Source organism: Phalacrocorax aristotelis, chromosome 12 (genome assembly GCF_949628215.1).
Source record: "Phalacrocorax aristotelis chromosome 12, bGulAri2.1, whole genome shotgun sequence".
Taxonomy (NCBI): domain Eukaryota; kingdom Metazoa; phylum Chordata; class Aves; order Suliformes; family Phalacrocoracidae; genus Phalacrocorax; species Phalacrocorax aristotelis.
The window spans coordinates 19,892,973-19,914,416 of NC_134287.1; the positions used below are offsets into that span (position 1 = coordinate 19,892,973).

General features: G+C 38.0%; 1 protein-coding gene across 5 annotated transcripts in view; it reads left to right on the top strand.

Annotated features, from left to right (window-relative positions):
• Positions 1 to 21,444, top strand: part of EDRF1 (erythroid differentiation regulatory factor 1) — a 28,272-nt gene that overhangs the window by 1,383 nt on the left and 5,445 nt on the right. The window contains exons 1-20 of one of the 5 annotated variants that reach the window (XM_075107670.1): positions 376 to 493; positions 1,604 to 1,670; positions 2,585 to 2,710; positions 3,215 to 3,339; positions 3,801 to 3,960; positions 5,254 to 5,355; positions 5,647 to 5,768; positions 6,761 to 6,872; positions 7,605 to 7,752; positions 7,827 to 7,935; positions 8,270 to 8,381; positions 12,499 to 12,759; positions 14,175 to 14,246; positions 14,357 to 14,507; positions 16,743 to 16,931; positions 17,976 to 18,176; positions 18,560 to 18,782; positions 19,944 to 20,163; positions 20,551 to 20,709; positions 20,995 to 21,144. In XM_075107670.1, the coding sequence (XP_074963771.1) occupies positions 1,611 to 1,670; positions 2,585 to 2,710; positions 3,215 to 3,339; positions 3,801 to 3,960; positions 5,254 to 5,355; positions 5,647 to 5,768; positions 6,761 to 6,872; positions 7,605 to 7,752; positions 7,827 to 7,935; positions 8,270 to 8,381; positions 12,499 to 12,759; positions 14,175 to 14,246; positions 14,357 to 14,507; positions 16,743 to 16,931; positions 17,976 to 18,176; positions 18,560 to 18,782; positions 19,944 to 20,163; positions 20,551 to 20,709; positions 20,995 to 21,144 (2,802 nt within the window). In that variant the 5' untranslated portion in view covers positions 376 to 493; positions 1,604 to 1,610. Of the gene's footprint in view, positions 1 to 307; positions 494 to 1,603; positions 1,671 to 2,584; positions 2,711 to 3,214; positions 3,340 to 3,800; positions 3,961 to 5,253; positions 5,356 to 5,646; positions 5,769 to 6,760; positions 6,873 to 7,604; positions 7,753 to 7,826; positions 7,936 to 8,269; positions 8,382 to 12,498; positions 12,760 to 14,174; positions 14,247 to 14,356; positions 14,508 to 16,742; positions 16,932 to 17,975; positions 18,177 to 18,559; positions 18,783 to 19,939; positions 20,164 to 20,550; positions 20,710 to 20,994; positions 21,145 to 21,444 lie in introns of those variants that run through there. The other 4 variants (XM_075107667.1, XM_075107668.1, XM_075107671.1 and 1 more) reach the window with 4 other exon arrangements.

The window sequence follows — 21,444 nt, forward strand, 5'->3', positions numbered from 1 at the left end:
CCATTCTCTACTTTTTTTACCCTTAGTTCTTGCCTGTATGCTATAGTCTTGTCTCCTCTCTAAACAATGTCTTCTTTCTAAACAATGCTGGTAATGCTGTTTGTTATTTTTTTCAAGTGCATATTGACACCTTGCCTGTGACAGTCAAATTGACTTCATGTTTTTCCCTGGTTGGCTGTTGTCAGTTGGCCAAAATCAAACTAGATTGGTTCAGCCAGCCATTCTGCTTTTGATAGCAGGTGAAGACGGAGCAAGTGTGGTTCCCCTTGAAAGTTACAGAGCCAATTTATAGCTCTTCTGGATCGTTAGAAACTGGACCTGGCTAACTAATGGCAAAAGAATACTCAGTCATGTCAAGAGTGAATGCAGAAGGTGAAATGAGGGGCAAAACCAAAAAGCAGTGTTACCTTTCAGTATGGATGGTTTTTGAAGACTTGGATGAGTTGATTTCAGAGTGTTTGTAAATAGGTGGCTTAAATGCTGTACTGAGCAAGTAAGTTCACACGAAGTCACTAGTTAGTGAAATTTAACAGTTTGCGGAGGGGCTGTGTTTAAATCCTTGTAATCTGTTCAGGAGGTGTACGTATTTGAGCAGGGTAACATGTTTCTCAGGGCTTTATAAATTTTTCCTGTTTATTTTAGATATTATGGTTGTCAAATAGAAGTTGGCAGTTTAATCTCTTGGCCTCTAATGTTGGCATTAAAAAGTTAATAGTGAAAGTATGACTTCAGACACACATCATATATTTGGGTTATAGTAATATCTGGTTTAATTTGGAAGAATTGTCTGTACATTGAAATATTCTAATTTAAAGAGCTTGTAATTTAAAGAGGCCTTAATGAGGGTGGATGAAGATACAAGGATGTCTTATGTGAAAACACGTAGGCTGGTTTTAGAAAACATAAATAAGAGGTAAAATGAAATTACAGCTGCTAAAATGAAAGAATTTAATGTCCTTAATGCCTTAAAGATAAACTCTTTGAAAAACTGTTCTCCTTTTTAGTGCTTAAAAAAAATCAATTTATCTAATTTCCCATGGGTGTCTTAACAAACACTTTAAATAGTTCTGATTTTCTTGATTTCAGTGAAACTTAATATATATTTTAGAACATCTTGAAATTGGATCTGAGAACTTCCAATAGTATCTTTGGAAAACTCGTAGAACGTCAAAATGACTTCATGTTGCAGTTTAACCTGGCAAGCAGCTAAACTTGCTTAAACTTAACACAGCTGTTAGTTCACTGCCCCCTCTCTGCTCTGGGATGGGGGAGAGAATTGGAGCAAAAAAAAAAAGGTAAAACTCAATGGACTGAGGCAAAGGCAGTTTAATAGAACGGAAAAGGAAGGGAAAATAATAAGAATAATGGTAGAAGAACATAAGAAGTGATGCACAATGCAGTTGCTCAGTTTCATCAAAATTCATTCGTGATTAATATAGATGATTCTTACTGTAATTCATTATGAAGTGTAATGATCTAAACGTTTAGCTAGACTTTTTCTTTTGAAGAAGAAAAAGCTTTCAAAGATTTAATGAGCTTTGGAGAAAGATCTCTATTTAATGTCACACTACATTTGTCTTAACTCGCAATATTTTCTAAATAGCTTTGGGATGGCGTATGACTTTATTGACTCAGTTGGAAATGATGTCGATGTTGTGTCTGATTCAGAGGTATGTATAACTTTAAGTTCCATCATTCAAACTCCTATGTTGCATAAACCTTATTTTACGATACTGTCGTGGTTTCTGTCATCTTTGTGCCCCTTGAGGAAGAATAAAGATCCCCTGGTAAAACACAAACTGATCACCTAACTTTTGCTCTGTTGCGTGAGGGAGTTGTGATCTTGAGTAAGGAATATGTAGATAAAATTGTATTTCCTGTGGACTTCTACAAATAACAATCAGCTAAAATATGCGGTTTAGTGAATGCAGCACATCAGCCTTGCAGTGTAGTTGTCTTGTCTGTTTGAAATTGGTTGTTTTGATTGGTTATTACTCTCAAGATCCTTTTTTCCTGTTATCTAGAAGAGATAGCCCCCCAGCTCCAACCTTCTTGTTCTTCCCTCAGATTTTTGCCAGCTTTTTTTGGTACTGGTAATCTCTATAGAATTCAGATGAGGCTGTTCAGAAGAGGAAACATACATGTTTTACAGGTTTTTGTTTTTTTTTTTTTATTCAGACTTAGGTCTCTGTCCAGATTCCTCTGGATATCTACCAAAGTGTTGGGATTCCTGTGGTGAAGATAAAGCTTTTAAAATCCAAACTATCCACTTGGATTTTTTTTTCCTGACTTTTCATGATACCTGGTTGTGATGATCTAAAGAGAGATTATGTTTAAACCATGCGTGTGGTTTATACTGATTACTTGGCCCCATTATCTCTGTCAGTCATGTTCCCTGACCTCCACAAATGCAACTTCTCATGGAATGGCCACCTTAAAATCAGTGGTACTATAAGGTTTTATTTGTCTGCCCATGCCTCTCCTGTGTTAGTGGTGTATTCTTAGCTTATAGTTTCCTAAGAGTTGTCTTACAATGCAGTATAAATACATGGAATATAATCTCTGTTCTCTTTTCTCCCGCAAGAATATTAAAAAACTTCTGAAGATACCTTATAGCAAGTCACATGTGAGCATGGCAGTACATCGCATTGGGCGGACGCTTCTGTTGGATGAGCTAGATATTCAGGAACTCTTCATGCGATCATCTCAGGTTAACCATTTGGTTTTCAAGTATGTCGTATGGTCAAAATGCATTATTTGAAGAGTAGCGTAGCTTAGCGAGGAAGCATGTATGCATCAGAGAACCATATACGAGTAAAAGGTGCTGTATTCTGCCATGATCAGTTTACCCACGAACCGCATCCGCTGTCCTATGGTAATGGTATCGTAGGATTAAAATTCCATGTCACAAATTCCTGTAATAACCTCAGTATTGCTATACTATTTTATTAATTTTGTTATTTTTTACTGTGTAATATCTTACCGTGCATCTGACTTCCAAATGAAGTCAACTTTTCACTAAGAATGTAATTTTTCTAAGATACACTTTCAATAAATCACCAATTCAGGGTTTTAGCTGTGAAGTTGTTTTCTGTTTTTTGGGGGTTTGAGGGTTTTTTTGCTGTTGTGGATGACTATTCATAAGTTAATAAGGCACTTGGTTTACTTTGTAGATGCTTCTTAATATTAATCTCATATTTCTGGTATTGCTTAGACAGGGGACTGGACATGGCTGAAAGAGTTTTATCAAAGGCTGATTGATCAGAAGTGGCAACGAAAAAAGAAGAGTAAAGAACATTGGTACCAGAAGGCTATACTTTCTAAATTTTTGTATTACAGGTAACCTTATGTCTCCATTAATCTAGAATTCTCTACCACTTATTCTTGCCTGGTTTCTCGTCTTGAAGTAAATGTTAAAATTCTGTTATGGTCTTACTTACTGATTTATACTTATGCAGAGAAAATTGAGGGATGAAATCAGGAAATAACACGTAAATGTTTTTAACAGGAATTGAAGCATTTTAAGTATTAAAGTACACAATAAACGGGGTCACTTAATTAACTGTGGATCTCAACATCCCTTCTGAGAAGTGGGTTTGAGGGGAAGCACAGCTTAAAATGTGCAAAGTAGATTGTGACACCTGCTGTAATATTGTAAGGGTTGGAGCAACTTGTCAATATAGCCATCTTTTAGTATATTAGCAAACTCATTCTTTGAGAGCAGTGCATCAAACACAACAGTTCTGAAATGGATTCTGTTTGCATATTGTTTACTGAACTTTATAATGGTGTTTTGTCAGCATTAATGGTGATGGAGCTGCTCAACCTGTTCCTTCCACTTCAAAACAACACCAGGAGGGTCCTGTTTCAGGTGAGAGTGACGAAACAGGACGGGCCTCCTGGCCAGCTCCTTTTGAAATGCCTTCTTCGTTATCTGAAGATCCAGGAGCCTCTAACCAGGTTAGCGTATATAATGTTTAAATGACACCTTATTTTTTGTAGACACACACATATTGAAAGGTTTTCGGAGCTGCTGCAGCAGTACTCTTTGCTAAAAGAAATGGACAAAAGCATTAGAAGGACTTGGCAGTAAGTGTGGTTTAACTTATACCAGTGTTTCAGAGCTCCAAATTTCAGAAATTATTTTTTTCCTGTCACCGTTGTACTAAATACATATTGATCTATGCATTTTTGAGGAGCAAAACGTTTGGCTAGGAGTAGTCATCAATGACTTAACTAAAAGTAGGAAAATCTGGTATTTAGAAGGTGTCTGTGGAAGCCTAAGGTTTTGGCCTTTCATTTTAAATTTACAATTAAAATGAATCTGATTTGGCCCTGAATTTAGTAGGTGAAGAGGAAAATTAAGATCTATGGAAACATTTGCAAAATAGTTGAGCAACATTTACAAGTACTTGCTATGAGATTATACAAGTGGAAGGGAGAGATGTTTATAGTAATTATGCAACAAACTATCAAACTATGACAAACTGTAGGCCCTAATCCAGGGTTTCAGTCTGTGGGGTAAGCTTATTTATAAAAACTGTTAATTCCTGTGGTTTTTGAGTAACATAATACAGAAATTAGTTAAATTTTTGAGAGGTTAAAAGATACGTTGTTTTCAGTCCACATTAATATCATAATGATGCTATAGGTATGCTTAGACAGTATTACTAATTGGTATGCCAAATGACTTGGTCAGCTAACTTATAAAGGCTCTAGCCTACGTTATCCATAAAATTGTAACAGCTTATGTGGTGGTGTAGTAATATTATAAAATGGAGAAATATATTTCAGTACTTGGAAGAGAGTCCTTCTTCTAAAAGCTTTCACCTTCTGGAGGAACTATTGCCTGATACGGCAGATTCCTTATCATAAAGAAGCTGCTGTGCATTTGTACAGTGTCATTTAATTTATAAATAAGACATCAGGACAGAGGTTTTACATTCTGGAGACTGGTAATCTGGTGCAGACCCTGGGCTAATAAAGTGTTTCTGTAGAAACTTTCTGATTTCTTTCCAAGGAAATATAAAGTATAATATAAAGAGAATATAAAGTACAAAATTTTAGTATTAGCTACAGAAGAGAAACATTCTAGTCACTGACTAGAGGCTTTTTGTAGTTTAATAAATATTTATTTAAAGATATTAGAGGTACAGGTTTTTCCCTTATATGCTATTGTTGTTGAGATTTTTTTTTAATGGCCTAACTTTACCTCAGCAGCAGTATCACTCCTTATCCTTGTGCTTTTCACAGGGCAGTGTGCCTCTTGAACCCTCATATATAGTGGGGCATGTGGCCTCAGCCCCCAAAGAACAAAACCTGACTACTTTGTTCAATGACGGGGAAAACAGTCAGGTATGCTGTATGTGAAATTTGAGCTCAAACACTGAACCCCCAATTTAATCAAACATTTTAAAAATTGGTCTAAATTGGAACCAAGAGAAAAACGAAGCCCCCTGTAGAAGTAGCTTTTGTGGCATCTGTGATCTCAGTCTTTTAAGTTAATGTGAATGTGTAGCATAGTTCATTTTGTGCTGTCTTTTATTTGCTGCTTTTGCTTCTTGCTTTCTCATAATTCCGCAGAATGTCATAGAGAACATGTTTTATAACAGTGACTTATAGACCAATTTTTTTCTCCTAATGAAGGGACTTAAAAATGACTTTGTTCGTAATATCTTGTGGACCTTTGAAGATATCCACATGTTAGTAGGATCAAATATGCCTATATTTGGAGGTGGGAGGTACCCTGCTGTGAGCTTGCGTCTCAGGTGAGCCTTGAAGTTAATGAGATATAGATGCCAGCCTTGACTGACTTGTTGCTTTGCTTCCTGTTTAGTCACCTGCAATTTATTTGGTTGGCTCTTCAGTTTTATGTGCAGTTTAAAGAATAAAATTCATGCTTTAGACTTAAATGGTGATGGCATTATAAAGCACTGGAAAACAGAGTCCCATAGCCATGCCACTGCACCTGGGCTTGAGATGCTCTGCTGCTTCTTCTGCCTCTGTAACTAAATCTTTATTTGGAAATACTGGTGATTTGCAACCTTTCCCGACTTCAGTGTGAGTGTTAAAACTGTGCATCTAGTCCTTAATTTCATTATATTGCTATTTTTATAAGAGGGCAGCAGTAGTTCTCTTATGGGTGTTCTGAATTTCAGTAACTGCTAGTTGGGCACTTCATAAGTACTTAAAACTTGTGACTGTAGTAGGTCTAAGTCCTGACTGTTGTACTGTTCACTAATACTTTGTTGATCACTTCATTAGGATTTTTTCCTGTTTCTGCCTATGTGTAGGCAAAGAATGAATAAAAACTTGAAACTTGCTTGATGTACTTGTCACCTTCTTGAGGCCCATCTAGGAATTAACAGTACCTTGCTCTGCAAGGGATTTTGAGAGGTCTGGGAGAAGGCTTGCCTTATGATTAGTTGCAGCTGATACTGCTTTTGGTTTAGACCTTGTTAAGTACTTGTTATCTTGGAAATGGGGATGTCTGAAGCTTGTTAAAGTTTCAGTATAAGTGTGGGCAAAAATCCAAAACTGCTGAGGGAATGTGAGCATATTCTGTTGGAGAGATCAAGATATCTGTTCGGTTTGATATAGTTCCTTGTTTGCCTCTTTAAAATAGAAAAATTCACAAATAATTGTTTTAGTATCCATCCACTCTCAGGTGATTTACATCTAAATCCCATTAGTAAACATCCCTAATAAATTCTGAAGCATAAATAAAGATTTAAATAACACTAGAAATGTTTGGTTTTAGGGATAACAACAAGCCAATAAATGTGCTAACAGGAATTGACTATTGGTTGGACAACCTAATATGCAATGTACCAGAGCTTGTGATGTGCTTTCATGTTAATGGAATTGTCCAGGTAAGGCTGTCGCTTCGCATTACGCCCATTTCATCTGTTCTTCAGTTTCTGAAATTGCTCTGGTTGTAACAGATCTCTTTATAATCTTACTGTTCTGACAAAAAGATTGCAAGAACCCTTTATTGCAGAATGAGAAGCGTCTGCACAGCTTGCAAGTCATCCAAAAATACTGTGTTCTTTTTCTCCCTTCCATGCATGCAAGGTTCATGCTTTCCCTAATACGTGAATGAAGGCAAAAAATAAAAAATGTAGCAGCAGAAATGCATCAGTTTCTTGCGTCTTTAATATCTGTAGCATTCACTTGCCAAGATAGATACGTGCTTTTGAAACCTTTGTTTGTATTTACTATCTTACAATAGACTACACGTACCAGCTTAGTTTCTGTTGTACCTGGTGTGTGGTTGCTTACTAGTCTGCCCAGGTTTCATTGACGTTATAGTTAGGTGTTGTATGGTTTAGGGTTTTTTTGCCACCTCTTGTTCTCTTTTTACTTCACCATGTTTGTCATAGAAGTGAGCAGTCTTTAACACTTTTATTGAATAGTGTAATCAAGATGTTCTTGCTTTTAAAGTAAATAATAGAAATTAACTCAATTTGTCGTGACACTGTATCATAATAGTATCCTTTGTTTCTTTTAGCAGTTGATAAGAGGCACTGATGTATATAGATTTTTGGGGGAGTAGGTGGCAGAAAACCCTCCTAATCTTGAGTTTTAACATATATTCCTTGCAGAAATATGAAATGATCAAGACTGAAGATATTCCCAATTTAGAAAACTCTAATTTTTCTACCAAAGTGATAAAAGATATTGCTCAAAATATCTTATCTTTTCTGAAATCAAACTGCACCAAAGAAGGACATACTTATTGGCTATTTAAGGGTAAGTAAACTTAGATAAATTTTAAAAAAATTATATTAATGTCATGTTGATTAATGAAAGGTCTTAACTTTCAGCAAGTGGGAGTGATATAGTAAAGCTCTATGACCTAACCACCCTTTGTGAGGAGACAGAAGACAAATACCAAAACCCTTTTACAATGCCAGTGGCAATTCTTCTATACAAGTGAGTCTTTATAATTTTTGTTGTAATACTTAATTCTTGGTGCAGTTATACTTGTTAAGAATACAGACCAAAAATTGCGATGAAATGAAAATGCATGAAATTAAAATCTTTTATGCATAAGCTTGGTAAGCCTCAGCCCTGCTAAATCAAAACAGACTTTCTCCTTTTCACTATTTCTCCATGTAAACTACACTTACTGAGTAAGTCTTGTAGACCGTCATAAAGTTTGGGAGATCATCATTTGCAGTAGTGTTGTTTAAAGTTGTTTGGTTTTTTTCTTCTGGCACAAAGAAATTATCCAGGGATTTACTATTTTGTCTTAACTTACTTTTAGAGTTGCTTGCAATATGATGCTGAAGAAAAACCAGAACAAGAAACACTATGGTACTATCAGAACGTTGCTCCTTAATTGTCTTAAGTTACTGGACAATGGCAGACATCCACAAGTAAGAATTAATTGTTTTCTTGTAGTTTTGTGTAAATAAAGGGAAATGCTATCATTGTAATGCATCTGGTTATATTTTGTGTGGTACTTATTCCTCTGACTGCAAGGGAGAGAATTTAAATGAATTTACAAACTTAGAAATTTATTTATATTTAAAGAAACCCCATTGCTGCACAAGTCTCCTGTCTTGCCCTAAAAAGGAACTGTCATTACGCTTGCTCTTTAGCTCTCGTTCCCAAAGAGCCCTTTTGTGCCTGGGAGCTGTGCAGACACTGAAGCAGATATTAGCTAGACTTTGTGAATATAAGAAAAAACCTTTTTATGCTAAAGGTGGTTGAATGTTGGGACAGGTCAAGCAGAGAGGTTATATCATCTCTATCCTTTGAGATACTCAAAGCCTGACTGGTTGTGGTCATGAGCAGCCTGCTTTGAGCAAGGGTGTTGGGCTAGACAGTCTCCAGAGCTCCCTTCCAACCTTGACTGTTCTGTGGTAGATGTCATAAAAAGAACCTCAAACTCTTGATCTCTTCTTCAGACCATTGTATCATCCATCAGTACCTCGAGATGCTCTGTGCTTTCAGAAGCAGTAAGAAAAGTAATGAAAAGGAGATGAAGCTGCATTGACCTTTATTCCAGATACTTGATTCCTGTTCTTTTCTAAGAAAAACAGGAATCTAACTGCTCTGAAAGACAAATAGTTTACTAAAGTTTAGAGAGGGGAAGAAGGTGTGTGTGTCTTAAGTATTACTGTTGCCAGATGTGCTAGCTTCCTTTTTAGTTGCAGCAGGTAACGGGAGTGTGCTGCTTTCTCGTTGGAATTCTGACTGAGTCTGTCCACGATCTTTTCCTTGCCTTAAACAGAGAAACCTGTAGATTCAGAGTGGTATAAGGCAGTATCGGTGTATTTAACCAAAATAATAAACTGGGGTATACTGCAGGAGGCCTAGAAGTTGATTGGGCAGGAGCTGCTTTATGCAGTCTATGGTACATCAACATGGTAACAACACTTTTACTATTCTGTAGGCAACGCATCATAAAGTTCAAAAAGAAATATCTATACTGAAACTGCAATCTAATCCAAAGTATAACTTAATTTACATGTAAGTGGTTTAGATTTAAGCTGGTTTCAACAGAAAATTGAGCCTAAAAATGTGATGTGAAAAATCTGAATTGTAATTCAAGTGGATTACAAGAGGACATGTGGCATATATTAACTAAAGTGTTTTGTAGATTCATTCTAAAGTTGTGGAAAGCTCTCCAGATCCCACTAGAAGCTCTTAAATTTTTTTTTTCTTGCTTAAAATCCTTCTCTTGTTTGCCTCTTGTGATCTACAAGCTTTTAGAACAGGTAATACTCATGCTTTACCAGCTGGGATTTATTCTCTTCTAAACTTGATCAGGCTTGAATCCTTCTCCCTTTCCTTTATGGGATTTTTAGCTCCATAATAACTTTTTTGTAGGGCAGGCGAGATTGCGTATTTGAGCTAGTTAATTGAATTTGCTCCTGCATAGTGGTGGCTTCCTTTGCCTTCTCAGCAGTTGTATATTGGTTCAGAAAACAGCCTGGAAGAATAACTATTTTTCTGGGAATTTTTTTTAACACCTCTGCAAAAAGCCATCCAAAAGTACACAAGACATGTAAAATGTTGTTTGCTTGGCTGTTCAGGTAAATGTCTAATGTGAAAAGGTCACTGTTCTGATGGGAAGTTATTTAACAAAGCCTACATGATATTGTATCACTACTGTGAAGAACTTGTATCTCAGTTCTGCTTTGTATGAAACTGCTGGACTGTGTTGTGGTCTGACCTCACTAGACTCCAGCAGAACCAGGGGCTAGAATGTGCCCTCTGTTACCACAACCAGGAACTGTAGATAACCATGCTGTCCTGAGCAGAGAGCTTCTGTGGCAGTAAATGTAATATCTCTGTTGAACAGTCAGAAGTACAGAGGATGGTGAGAAGCCTGGCTGCCCTATTGCTGTGTTTTAGAAATCACTCGACACTTTTATATTCAGAATGTTCAGGAAGTAAAAATGCCAGAGTTGATAATCCCCAAGGTGAATTTCAGGGAAGTTAATTGCAAGTCCTTCATTTAACACTCACTTGGCATTGGGGGGGGTGGGGGGGGGTGGTGGTGGTGGAAGGCATCCTGAAAGCAAGAGATTTCACTGTAAAAATGTGTTCTAGAATTTATGGCCTGCCATAATCGCTCTGTGTGTGCATGAAGCAAAAATGCAGGTCTCTTGGCAGTCAGATCCTTAAGTTGCCTGAATCTGGAAGTTCAAGCCTGAATGCTATTACTTAGTGTTTGCATAATCCTGGAGTTACCCAAGAGACACTAATTTAAGGTGGGGCCAAAGCATTTAATATAAAACTGCTCATTGCAATTCAGGGACCAGGTGTCCAAAAGTAGGTGACTTGAAGGCATGTATGTGTTGTGTGTGAGAGTTTTTTTTTAAACAGGATCTGATCCAAATTTCTTAGTAGACGACTTGCCTCTTTGTCAAAATTCCTCATGAAAGGAGTGTGAGAGCTGTCTGAGCAAGAGTTCAGTCTTCGAGTAAACTTGAAGTAGAGAGAAAAGGGCTTAACGTTTATTGTAGGGATTATTATTGTATTGGTATTACTGGCTTAATTGTTAGGTGTGTTTATGGTTCCAAAATAACCTTTTCTCTAAGCACTTCTGCTCTCAAAGTTAGTGGGGAAAAAAGGTGTATGTATGTGAGCCTATAGCACATATACATATTTCTCATCTTGCTGTCTTAGTCTTTGATGCTAGTGTTGATGTATTCTGGAGCACAGTCTGATGCTGGACCAGGCTGGTTTCCAGGTGTTCATTTTCTTTCAACCTTTGAGTGGAAGGAGGGGAGGTCATGGAGCAACATGCACAGGACTGCATGGTACGGTTGGGCCAGAAATAAGGCTGAACTTTGGAAGATCTTGCCTCAAGGCTTTTTATCTCTATACAACCAAATTGAAGCAGGGGGGAATGTTGCTTGCTTTAGGCTATCACCAATGTGCGTTGTATTTCTCCTGACTTACCATAGAGTTTTATTTCCTTTCTCACTATAAAAAGCAAGCTACAGTTACCTCCACAGGTATACGCTGCGTGTGCCCTGGTGTCCTGTTTGACTTCTGGAGTTTCAATTTGAATCTCATATTGGGTTGTCAGTTTGGTAGTTTTGTTCTTGAAGTTGAAATTGATTTCTTCATGCTCTTAATTTTTAGTACTGTGAATGTTGCTGCTGCTACAGGGTGACTTTTAAATGCTTATATCCAATATCTCCTCATTTATCAATGTACTTTGAAGCTCTGGCAGTGTATAATATTAAAGCATGTAGATGAATAAACGCTGAAGCAGGGTGGAATGAAATGCAGACCTGAATGCTTAGCCCTGCCAGAACATAGCTTTCATTACTTCGTTGTTTTTTTCCATGTGACAGCAGTCCAGAGAAGAGAGAGGGTAAATACCTCTTCATTGTCAACTAAGATAGCTGCTGGTATTTTTCTTATGGCAGATCTTGCCATTCTCACCTGCATTAGAACAAAATTGGAGAAAGTAAAAGCTTCTGTGGAAGGCAGCATAGCTGCAGATGGAGATAATCTGTAAAACACAAGACACAAAAAACTCAAGATGCAAATAAACAAGTAGGGTTTTTAGGGTGGTGCTCAAAAAATAAATGGAACGATCAAGAGCTGCCCTTATTTATTCTTCTTCTAAGAATAAAAACCCCAAAGCTGTCCTGGGCGGAGGTGGCCTGTATTCCTAATTTTACCTTTACAGTCTCACTTACAAGATTTTATCTCCTGTTCTGCAAGGTGGGGGATGAAACCAAGAATGGGCAAGCTTGATTGCAGGGGCTGCATGCACATATAGGGATAGTTGACAACATACTGCCTGCAGTGATTTGTTTCTTAAATACTGTTACAACTTCAGTGCTCAAACATATGGTCATACAGTGTGTGTGTGTGTGTACAGGCTATATTTACAGGTTAGCAAATACCTACTTGCACATACTGTTTGCTCCTTATTTGAAGACAAATTATGTTGATGTTGCCTTTCAAAAGAAAAATGTAACTTGAAAATAAATCCCTAACTTTTTTTCCCTTATTTAAAAGATTATTGCTTCAGCAAACTACATGTTATCGGAGCTTTTTCAGTTGGATGAACCTAAAAAAGAAGACAGTACAGACTTCCCTATAAATGGAAATTCTGATGAAAGTTATAGCGAGGAAGAGGAGGAAATGCCAGACAGTGATGAAAACGGTTCTTACAGTAACAGTTCTGATCCACCAGATGACAATAAAGCAGTGGCTATAATCAAGTCTGTTGGAGAGTTATCAGTACCAGAAAAGTACAAGTCTGTTCATCGAATACGTGTAAGTGGGCGTTGTGGATTTTTACAGATTTTCTTGAAAGATTCAGTTTGTGTAGTGAGGTTTGTTATTTAAATTCAGTTACCTGTTGGTGCTGTCTTTAGGTTAACTGAAGCATGAGATTGTGGGGAAAGAAGCTTTTTCATGAGCTGCTTATAAAATCTCAGGTCTAGGAATTTTACAGTATAGCAGGTTTATTGTCGATTTTTCCCCTGCCATCTTGCATGTGTCCTTTATGGCATGGTTTTGCTTAGCTGGCTACAGAAGTGTTATTCCTGTTCTGTCATGGCAGTAGATAAAATATTGCCAACTGTGGCCATGTGTAAGAGCTGTAGACGACCACAAGTTCGTGTGGGTACCTAAGGTATCTTGTCAACATTGCTCCAGGAAAAAATACTGTTCTGTTTTTTTTTCTGGGAGCATCAGCTACTTCATATTCAGAGTTAGCCTTTGGTTTCCCTCTTTGATTTGTCTTTCCAAGGTAACTGGTCAGAATACAACAATTTGATTTCCTCAATTTTGGTTATAGTTAATTTTAAAAAAGAGATGTAGCTTTGCTCCGCCCATGTGTACATGTTGTATCCAAGGGGCGGCTGGGTACATGACCACAGTGTTACTGAAACTTCATTGACATACATGTGCTTCATAAATGAATCAGCAGAAGTGTAGTACTGCTACCCTCATCGCACTGCCTATGTATTGTTATTGAAACAAAATAGAGGAATACGAGAAACCAGGAAGATCAGTGCAGAAACTGTTCATAGCACTTTACTTTTTTAGTGCTTTACTTGTCTTACCTATATAGGGGTATGATCATGAAATGACTCTCATTAGGAAAGTTTTAGCCTTTGACCAACCTCTGTGCTGAGTAGCAAAGAATGAGGTTTCTTAAAATTTCTAACTCTTATTGCTATCTTAACCTCTAACACTTTGAGGTCCGTCAGCTGAAAATGTAACAACGTGTACAGGTGCAGAAGCACTCAATTTTCCCTTTCCTTTCCCCCTTCTACTCTACCCCAGAAGAAAACAAAATTACAATGCTAGAAAGAACCCCAAGGCATTGAGTTGTTCAAAGGTGATGAAAGTGCGGCTTTGATGTATAGACTGAAGAAATAATTCCTCTATAGTATTGAATCTGCTTATCTTCCTGGGTCTTGTAATTACTGTTATGAAACAGTCATCTTGTCTCCTCTCTTTGGCATTACCAGGAGAGACCAAATGTAGATGACTGGGTACTAAATTGTTCACTGAGATAAAGGAAAGAAATACTGTGGCACTCTAGAGTTTAGGGTTCAGATGTTCCATTAACAGGTTTTCTTAATGCTCTCATTTGCATCTTCTAGCCAGTAATTTTGACACTTCATAGGTTGAACATTTATTCTCTTCTTATTCCTTCCCTGCTGCCCTGCTCAATGAAGCCTAGTTGTGCATTTCCAGTCTGCCACGGCACAGAGGAGCGCTGCAGGCTAGTGCTCAACTATGTCCTGGAGGTAAGTTTACCATCAACTTTCTAATGTTTTGCCTAGTACCCAATTCTTCATGTGTTCTGTATTTGCTAAACATTGCTTTCAAGGTGAATTAAATAATTTTCTTCTTGCAGGGCTTGAAGTCAGTTGACAGCAGTGTTAAGAAAGAGGGTGACCTTCCTGCAGCTGACCCCAGCACGCCAATCCCATTGAAATATGAAGATGAATCCACCAGTGGTGGTCCTGAGTGTCTGGAAAAACAGATGGCATTATTTCTAGACAAAAGTAAGTTGTATTGTTGTGCAAATAAGACCTTTCCAGTACCAACACAAACTGCTGCTACTTTATTTTGATTGTCAAAACAGCGTACTTAGAAGTCACTAATTACACTCTTGCATAAGCAGCAGTAGTGTACTGAAAATTAGAGAACAGTCTGTTCCTTTTTAAATATGAAAAGAATAGCTCATTTGGAATATTTTGCATTTCAAAGCATCTTTTATTAGTAAACACATAATTTTATTGGACCCTATTTAGTTGTGGCTTGCAGATAGGGTTTAGTATTTTGGGGTTTGGTGTGTGGAGCACCATAAGTTGTGTGGGTTGTTTTTTAAAAAGTCTTCATTCTCTTCTTGTGACTTGGAAGTTTTGTGGAAGACCTTCCTCCTTCTGGCAGGTTTTTCTCCTACATTATGCTTGCTGCTGAATTGCATAAAAAACTAACTAGGATTTGGGTTTTTTCTTGTACCTCTGCAATTGTGGAAGGGAGCAGCAAATAAAAGATATTTTGTAAATATTCAAACTCCAGAACTTTCGGACTAGAGTCTGTCTCTCATTTTTCTCTGGAGTGCCATAAAAAGGTATAGGAGAGACTCTTCTGAAAGTAGTAGAGTTCTCTGCAGGGTGAGAAGCCCTGTAAGCATAACCCAGAAAGAAATTGTCTTGCATATTTTCATTTTTTTATTCTTTCCTTTTTCCTCCCTTCCCCCTTTGAAGATCTCTAAATAATAAGCAAGTTCCATTTTGAGTTATTCATTTCAGTGTTCTCATGTTTCTCTTCCAATTTTATTATTGTCTTTTGAATGTCAATAACCTGGAGATGTATGCTTGCTTACTTAGTTTTTTGTTGGATATGCAACCACAGAATTTAACACCTCCAGCAGAAAGTTACATTGTGGTGAGCTTGCATAAAATCTGCACCGTACTGTTAATATGGACTGGGAGACTTATTTTTACCAAGATCTACTGAGAAACTTTACCTAGGTCAGCTCAGCAAGCAGAGTGTACTTATTTCAGCTCTTCTGTAGCCAGGCACTTGTATTCTGCCTTCCCAGTTTGGAACTGGTGATGCATTGCAGCTGCTTGCCAACTGGTGAGGAGGATGTCTGCGTGTTAGCTTTTTCTCTTTAGAAACAAGTATTTTCTGGGGGATGTGGGAGATAAATATTACACAGGTCAGAAAAAAATATTGATTTTTGGAGCTGTGCTGGAGTTCTTCCCTGAAGTAGCAATGGTGTTACCTGTTTAGGTCTTGAGGATTAAATTCAACGTAGGGGAAAATAGTTCAAATGTTCAAACATAAGGGAGAAACTTTTGCTTCTCCAGTGTGTGGGTTGGTTTGTTTTCTGTGATGCAAATTATGTAGTTTCTCTGCTACATGTGTGTTTACATACATATAGAAAGGATAAGTGCTCTTAATTTTGAAGAGAACTTCTGAATAGTATATAACTAGAGTATACATGCATTCTGTGTCTTTAACTGCATCAGGTGTTACTATATTAGATTTGTCTTTGTCCTAATACAAATGTGAAGTTCTTCTAATACTAAAGGTAGTGGGCTTGCAAGTCAGGCCTTGAAGGTTCACCTGTAAGCAATATCTGCACGCAGAAGTCAGTCTCTTATCAGGACAAAATCCTGTCTTCGGTATGCCTAAAGTCAGTGGCCTGTTCTCTCTGGTTCCATAACCACAGCAGCATCAGAGAAGAAACCCTTATAATCTTATATTGAGGATGTCTTGAAACTAGTGTGAGAAAGACATTGGTTTTACTTGCGGGAAGGATCAGGTTATCTGGCTTTTCTGTGCTGGAGGCTAAACCCAGAAATGGAGCCTTTCTTGCTTTGAGACCATTCATGCAGAGACGGAGTGTATATCCTAAGGATTTTGTTGAGAACATAACAAATTATGCCTGTGGCTTTCCCATTCTTTTTTGCTGCTGCCTAACAGAATAGTCTTGGCCATTTCACTCGTATGTCAAAAGCTGTTTAAAGTGTGAGAGGTTAGCTGCGCTCTCACTGTGCTCGCTGTATTTGAGCATCCCACTGTCAAGTGGAGGACGTGGAAAAGTTCCAAGTATTGGGGCCATTTTGCAGATGAAAAATGTGGTGGCAGACAAGCTGGCATAACTCTACTTGTGCAGAGCTGTAATAAGGCAATTTACATTCTGTCTGTATACTGATGATGTGCAACCTCTGGCATATGTTATAGAGATGAGATTTACTGATGAGGTTCTGTCCGTGTTACAGTGGGTTCATTTCAGAAGGGTAAGCATTCCAGTCAGTCAGGAATGATTCCGGGATCGTGGCAATACAAAATGAAACTCCAGCTCATTCTGAAATCGTCAAAGGCTTATTATGTCCTATCTGAAGCTGCTATGATTCTACAGAAATATGGGAGAGCATTGCGATACATCAAGCTGGCTTTACAGTGCCATGGTAAGTTGCTAGAATATATTTGTCATCTGTTCCATTGCCTGTAGATACCTTTCATGATATTGAATAAATCTCTTGGGCATGATTTAGTCTAGTGGTGTGCAGTGACAAGCCTGGCAACCGTGTGTTTAGTTAAACTATGTCTAGCTCACTATTCAGGAGGGAAGGCTGGAGTAAGAATAACTCTTGTCCCTGTTTGGTAGAAAAGTGCTCCCATTTCAACACATTGGGAACTTAGAGTGCAGATTTGGAACTTCAGAGCACTTGAAATTGGGAGAGTTGGTCCTGGGACCAAGACAGTATTCTGTGATCTAAGTGCTATGGCTGCAAGCAGATGTGTTTTGCCTGGAAATGCCTGGTGGTTCCCATTTAATTTAAAAATATTCCTGACTCTCAGAAATACCAAACTTGTTCACCCGCTGAATTGGGTACACCTCTAAAATGAAATACAACTTCAGGTATTACTGAGGAAAATGGAGGAAGTAAAATCAGGCTGTTTAGAATATTACTACAGTAACGAGAATAATCAGAAAATGCCATTTGCTCAGCACTCTAGTACTGCTATTTTACTTCCCTATTTGTAGGGCTTGGGGTGGGGGGAGGCTTATAAAGTAAGAACACTTGATCTTAACACAAAGCATCAATATGCTTATCAGCAATTCAAAGCATTCTTCAGCTGTCAGTCTTTTAAAGACTTGAGAATCAAGTTTAAACTATACCTTTTGGAAATTAATTTTTCAGGCTCTCTCACTTGAGTTAATCTGTAGAAGGTCAGTTTTCCTTTAGTCAAATCTGAGGTTGGCATTTGTAGTTACCAGATTCACTGCTCATCTCGAACATCGTTGGTCTTTTGAAACTGTCAGCTGTGTAGAGCAGCTACGGCTTTAAAATAGGTTAGTTCTTAGAAGAACATGTGTTGTCTGCATGCAGAGAATAAGCGTGACAGGTAACATAAAACCCAATTATATTATCAGTATGTGTCAAACTGTCTGATGTTTAATTCTTTTCTTTCCCACTCCCTCATCCATGGGATTTTTTTTCTAATAGATACCTACTGTTGTCTCTGCGCCAGCATGCTTCCTGAAGTATTAGTATTTCTTTGTCAGTGTTTAACCCTTTGTGGAGATATCCAATTGATGCTTGCTCAAAATGCAAACAACAGAGCAGCCTATCTTGAAGAATATAATTACCAGACAAAAGAAGATCAGGAAATATTACACAGTCTTCACAGAGAATCCAGGTGCCAAGGTATGATGCTGATGTAACTGCCATAAATCTGTTATATGACAGACAAAAGTAATTTCATTTGGCTTCCTCAAAACCATGCGCTAATATAATTTCTGGAAGAGGGTTTATTATGCTTCAGTTCTGTCTTCGTCACAGAAAGCTTATTGTGCCTGTTGTACATAAGGAGGTTGTCAAAATATTGTATGATGTGCCTGAAGCTGTAAAATAACTAAGACAGTATTTAAGTAATGGGTAAGTGGTGCATATCTGTAGAAATTGTGGGATTGTTCGTACACAGGTCTTGTGCTTAGACTAGAGGAGAATGCCCAGAATGATGACCATTGCAGATTACAGTTTGTTTGGAAATACTGTTTGACATGCAGGCTTTGCATTGTGTTTTCTAGTGTTTGCCTGGGCTACTGACTTGTTTACAGACTTGGAGTGCCAACTTTCTATCAGCTGTAAATGTTACGAAGCAGCTTATGAAATTTTACTATTCAGTAATTTAAAAAACCAAAACCCAGAGCAGCGTATACAGGTGCTAAAGAGGATGGGTAATATCAGGAACGAGATTGGAGTGTTTTACATGAACCAGGCTGCTGCGGTGCAGACGCAGCGAGTGGGCAAGTATTCTTTTTTCCACTTCTTATTATTCCACAGAGATACAACAAAGATCGTGTTCACCAACAGTGCGAGAAATCTTGAGTATTTCTCATGGGAGAGGAGACATTTAAAGAACTTCATAGTAAATACTTTTCTGTAGTTGATGTTCTGTAACTTCAATGTCCATTGTAAATATTTGTCTACAACAGATTACTGAGGCTTGTATGCTGTACGTAATCGAGCCTAAACTGAGTAATGGCATCTAGAGCTTCAGAGAAATTCTTGGGAAGTGTGTAGAATGCCGTCAAAAAACATTACAGAAACTTTAAACAACTCTGTTATAAAAGGGAGGGCATCTTGGATTCTTGACGTGTTTTGTTTAGCTCAGTGTGGACATGCATAAACTTAAACATACAAATAGTTTCAGTGGAGCCAGCCTATGATTTTTTTGGTAAATCCTTGGAAGCTTTGCTTCTGGTTTAGTTTTGGTGGACTTTTTTGCGTTTGGGCTTGTTTTGAGGAAATGGATGTTGCCTAAGCTTCTTTGTAGGGTAAGGTGTTTGGTGGGTTTTTGGTTTTTGAAAGCAAAACCAATAAGGTCCTGTCTACAAGTAAGAGTTATATAAACTAGAACAAATTAGATGCTGGTGGTCAGTGTAAACAGCTCCAGTCTCCCAAATACCGGCTGTTTTCTGTGACTGCTGTCCAATTAATACTCGAAGGATTTTGGCATTGGACTTCTAATGTTATGATTTTTCATAATCTCCCATTTTTTTGCAGAACTGCTATTTAGCTGAAGCCTGAGCTCAAATACTGAAGCTCACTTATCTGTAAAAGTCACTCTTGTTTCATACAGTAACTTTATAGGAGTAACTGCAATACTCTGAATATTACCACGGGGGGAAAAAGTGCTCTATCCTGTTAATTACCCCAGGTTTTGTGTGTGGCGTTATCACAGTTCTTTTGAAACCATAGTATATTGAGCAGTGTAATTCAGGTACTAAGATTTTCATATGTTTGAGGTTTTCTTAGGAGTATTCACCATGAATTGAGTCTTCAGACTCATCTGCTACCCTTAAATTCTAAAAAGTCATTTCTGAGAAAAAGAATATAATGGAAATGTTTGTTCAGTATTTCTCAAGAATTTGGATGAGATGGTAAACCTTGTGTCTTAACCCTAGTGAGTAAAAACGTATCGACGACAGAGCAGCAGCTCTGGAAGAAGAGCTTCTCTTGCTTCGAAGAAGGAATTCAGAATTTCGAGTCAATTGACGATGCAACCAATGCTGCCCTTCTGCTGTGCAACACGGGAAGACTGATGCGCATTTGTGCTCAGGCCCACTGTGTGACTGAAGGTGACCTCAAAAAAGAGTTTTCCCCAGAAGAAGCCCTTTATTATAATAAGGTAATATCGTATTATTTTTATAATGTCCCATACCCTAATATGCCTTTTACCATAGAGTATTTGTGAATAACGTTGCAAATACCTGTAAGTCTTGATGTAATAACTTGGGATGCCTCTCCTGCTTTCCTATTATCCTAATCCTTGCTGTATAGACTTTGGTGGTGGTGTTGAGGTTTGATTCCGTTGCTCTGATATGTGAAGCGCTGTGACCTTCAGATCTTGATGTTCAACAGACTGCAGTTCCACATACAATGGTCAGGAGTAAAGTTAGGATGAAAACAGGTGTAAGGAAAACCCTGAAAAACGCGCAGACAAGTTATCTTGGAATGCTTCCATGAGAATGAGGAAACCAGTAACCATGAGCATGTATTATTTTGTAATCTGTAGGCTATCGACTACTATCTGAAGGCATTAAGATCACTGGGTAAGAGAGATGTGCATCCAGCAGTTTGGGATTCTGTCAACTGGGAGCTCTCTACTACATATTTCACTATGGCGACGCTACAGCAGGATTACGCTCCGCTGTCTCGAAAGGCTCAGGAACAGGTAATGAAGGCAGTTGTGACAACATCTGGTAAAATAAGCTATTGTCTTCCTGAAAAACTAAACAGTGAGCAAAATTGATATCGGAATAACTTGTAAACCTTTATTACATTGAAAAACTTTTGTGAAGTTGTCCTTGCAAGCCATAAAATGTTCAGTCGCTTGCGTTTTTAAGGCTTTGCTTGATGAAAAGGTAGTGCTGCAAACAAAGGTTTAACCCTTCCACTTGCCCATAGTCTGTTCTAGTTTCAAAGTAACCACCCTATATCTTTCTGGTTTATCTTGCAGATAGAGAAGGAAGTCAGTGAAGCCATGATGAAGTCCTTGAAATACTGTGATGTTGATACAGTGTCTGCGCGACAGCCTCTCTGCCAGTATCGGGCTGCAACCATCCACCACAGGCTTGCTTCGATGTACCACAGCTGCCTGAGAAACCAGGTATTAGTACAGACTACTCTGGTTTTCTGTGTAGGTTCTGTATGTAATGTGCCCAGGCTTTGTGGAGGCGGGTACTTCTCCTACCTGTAGTTGGGATATATTGATTTAAATTATTTAACCAAAGGAATGTGAGGTGGTTTATTTGCAAATCACTAAAATACGTTACTTTTAAGAGTCTGTTAGATTGCATTGAGCTTCGTGGCCCTGTCTGTTCTATGCAGCTCCGTGCTCTTATAACAGAAGCTGATGATGATAAATATTTTAATTTGGTTTGGTTTTTGCTTCTGAGCCAGTCGTCTA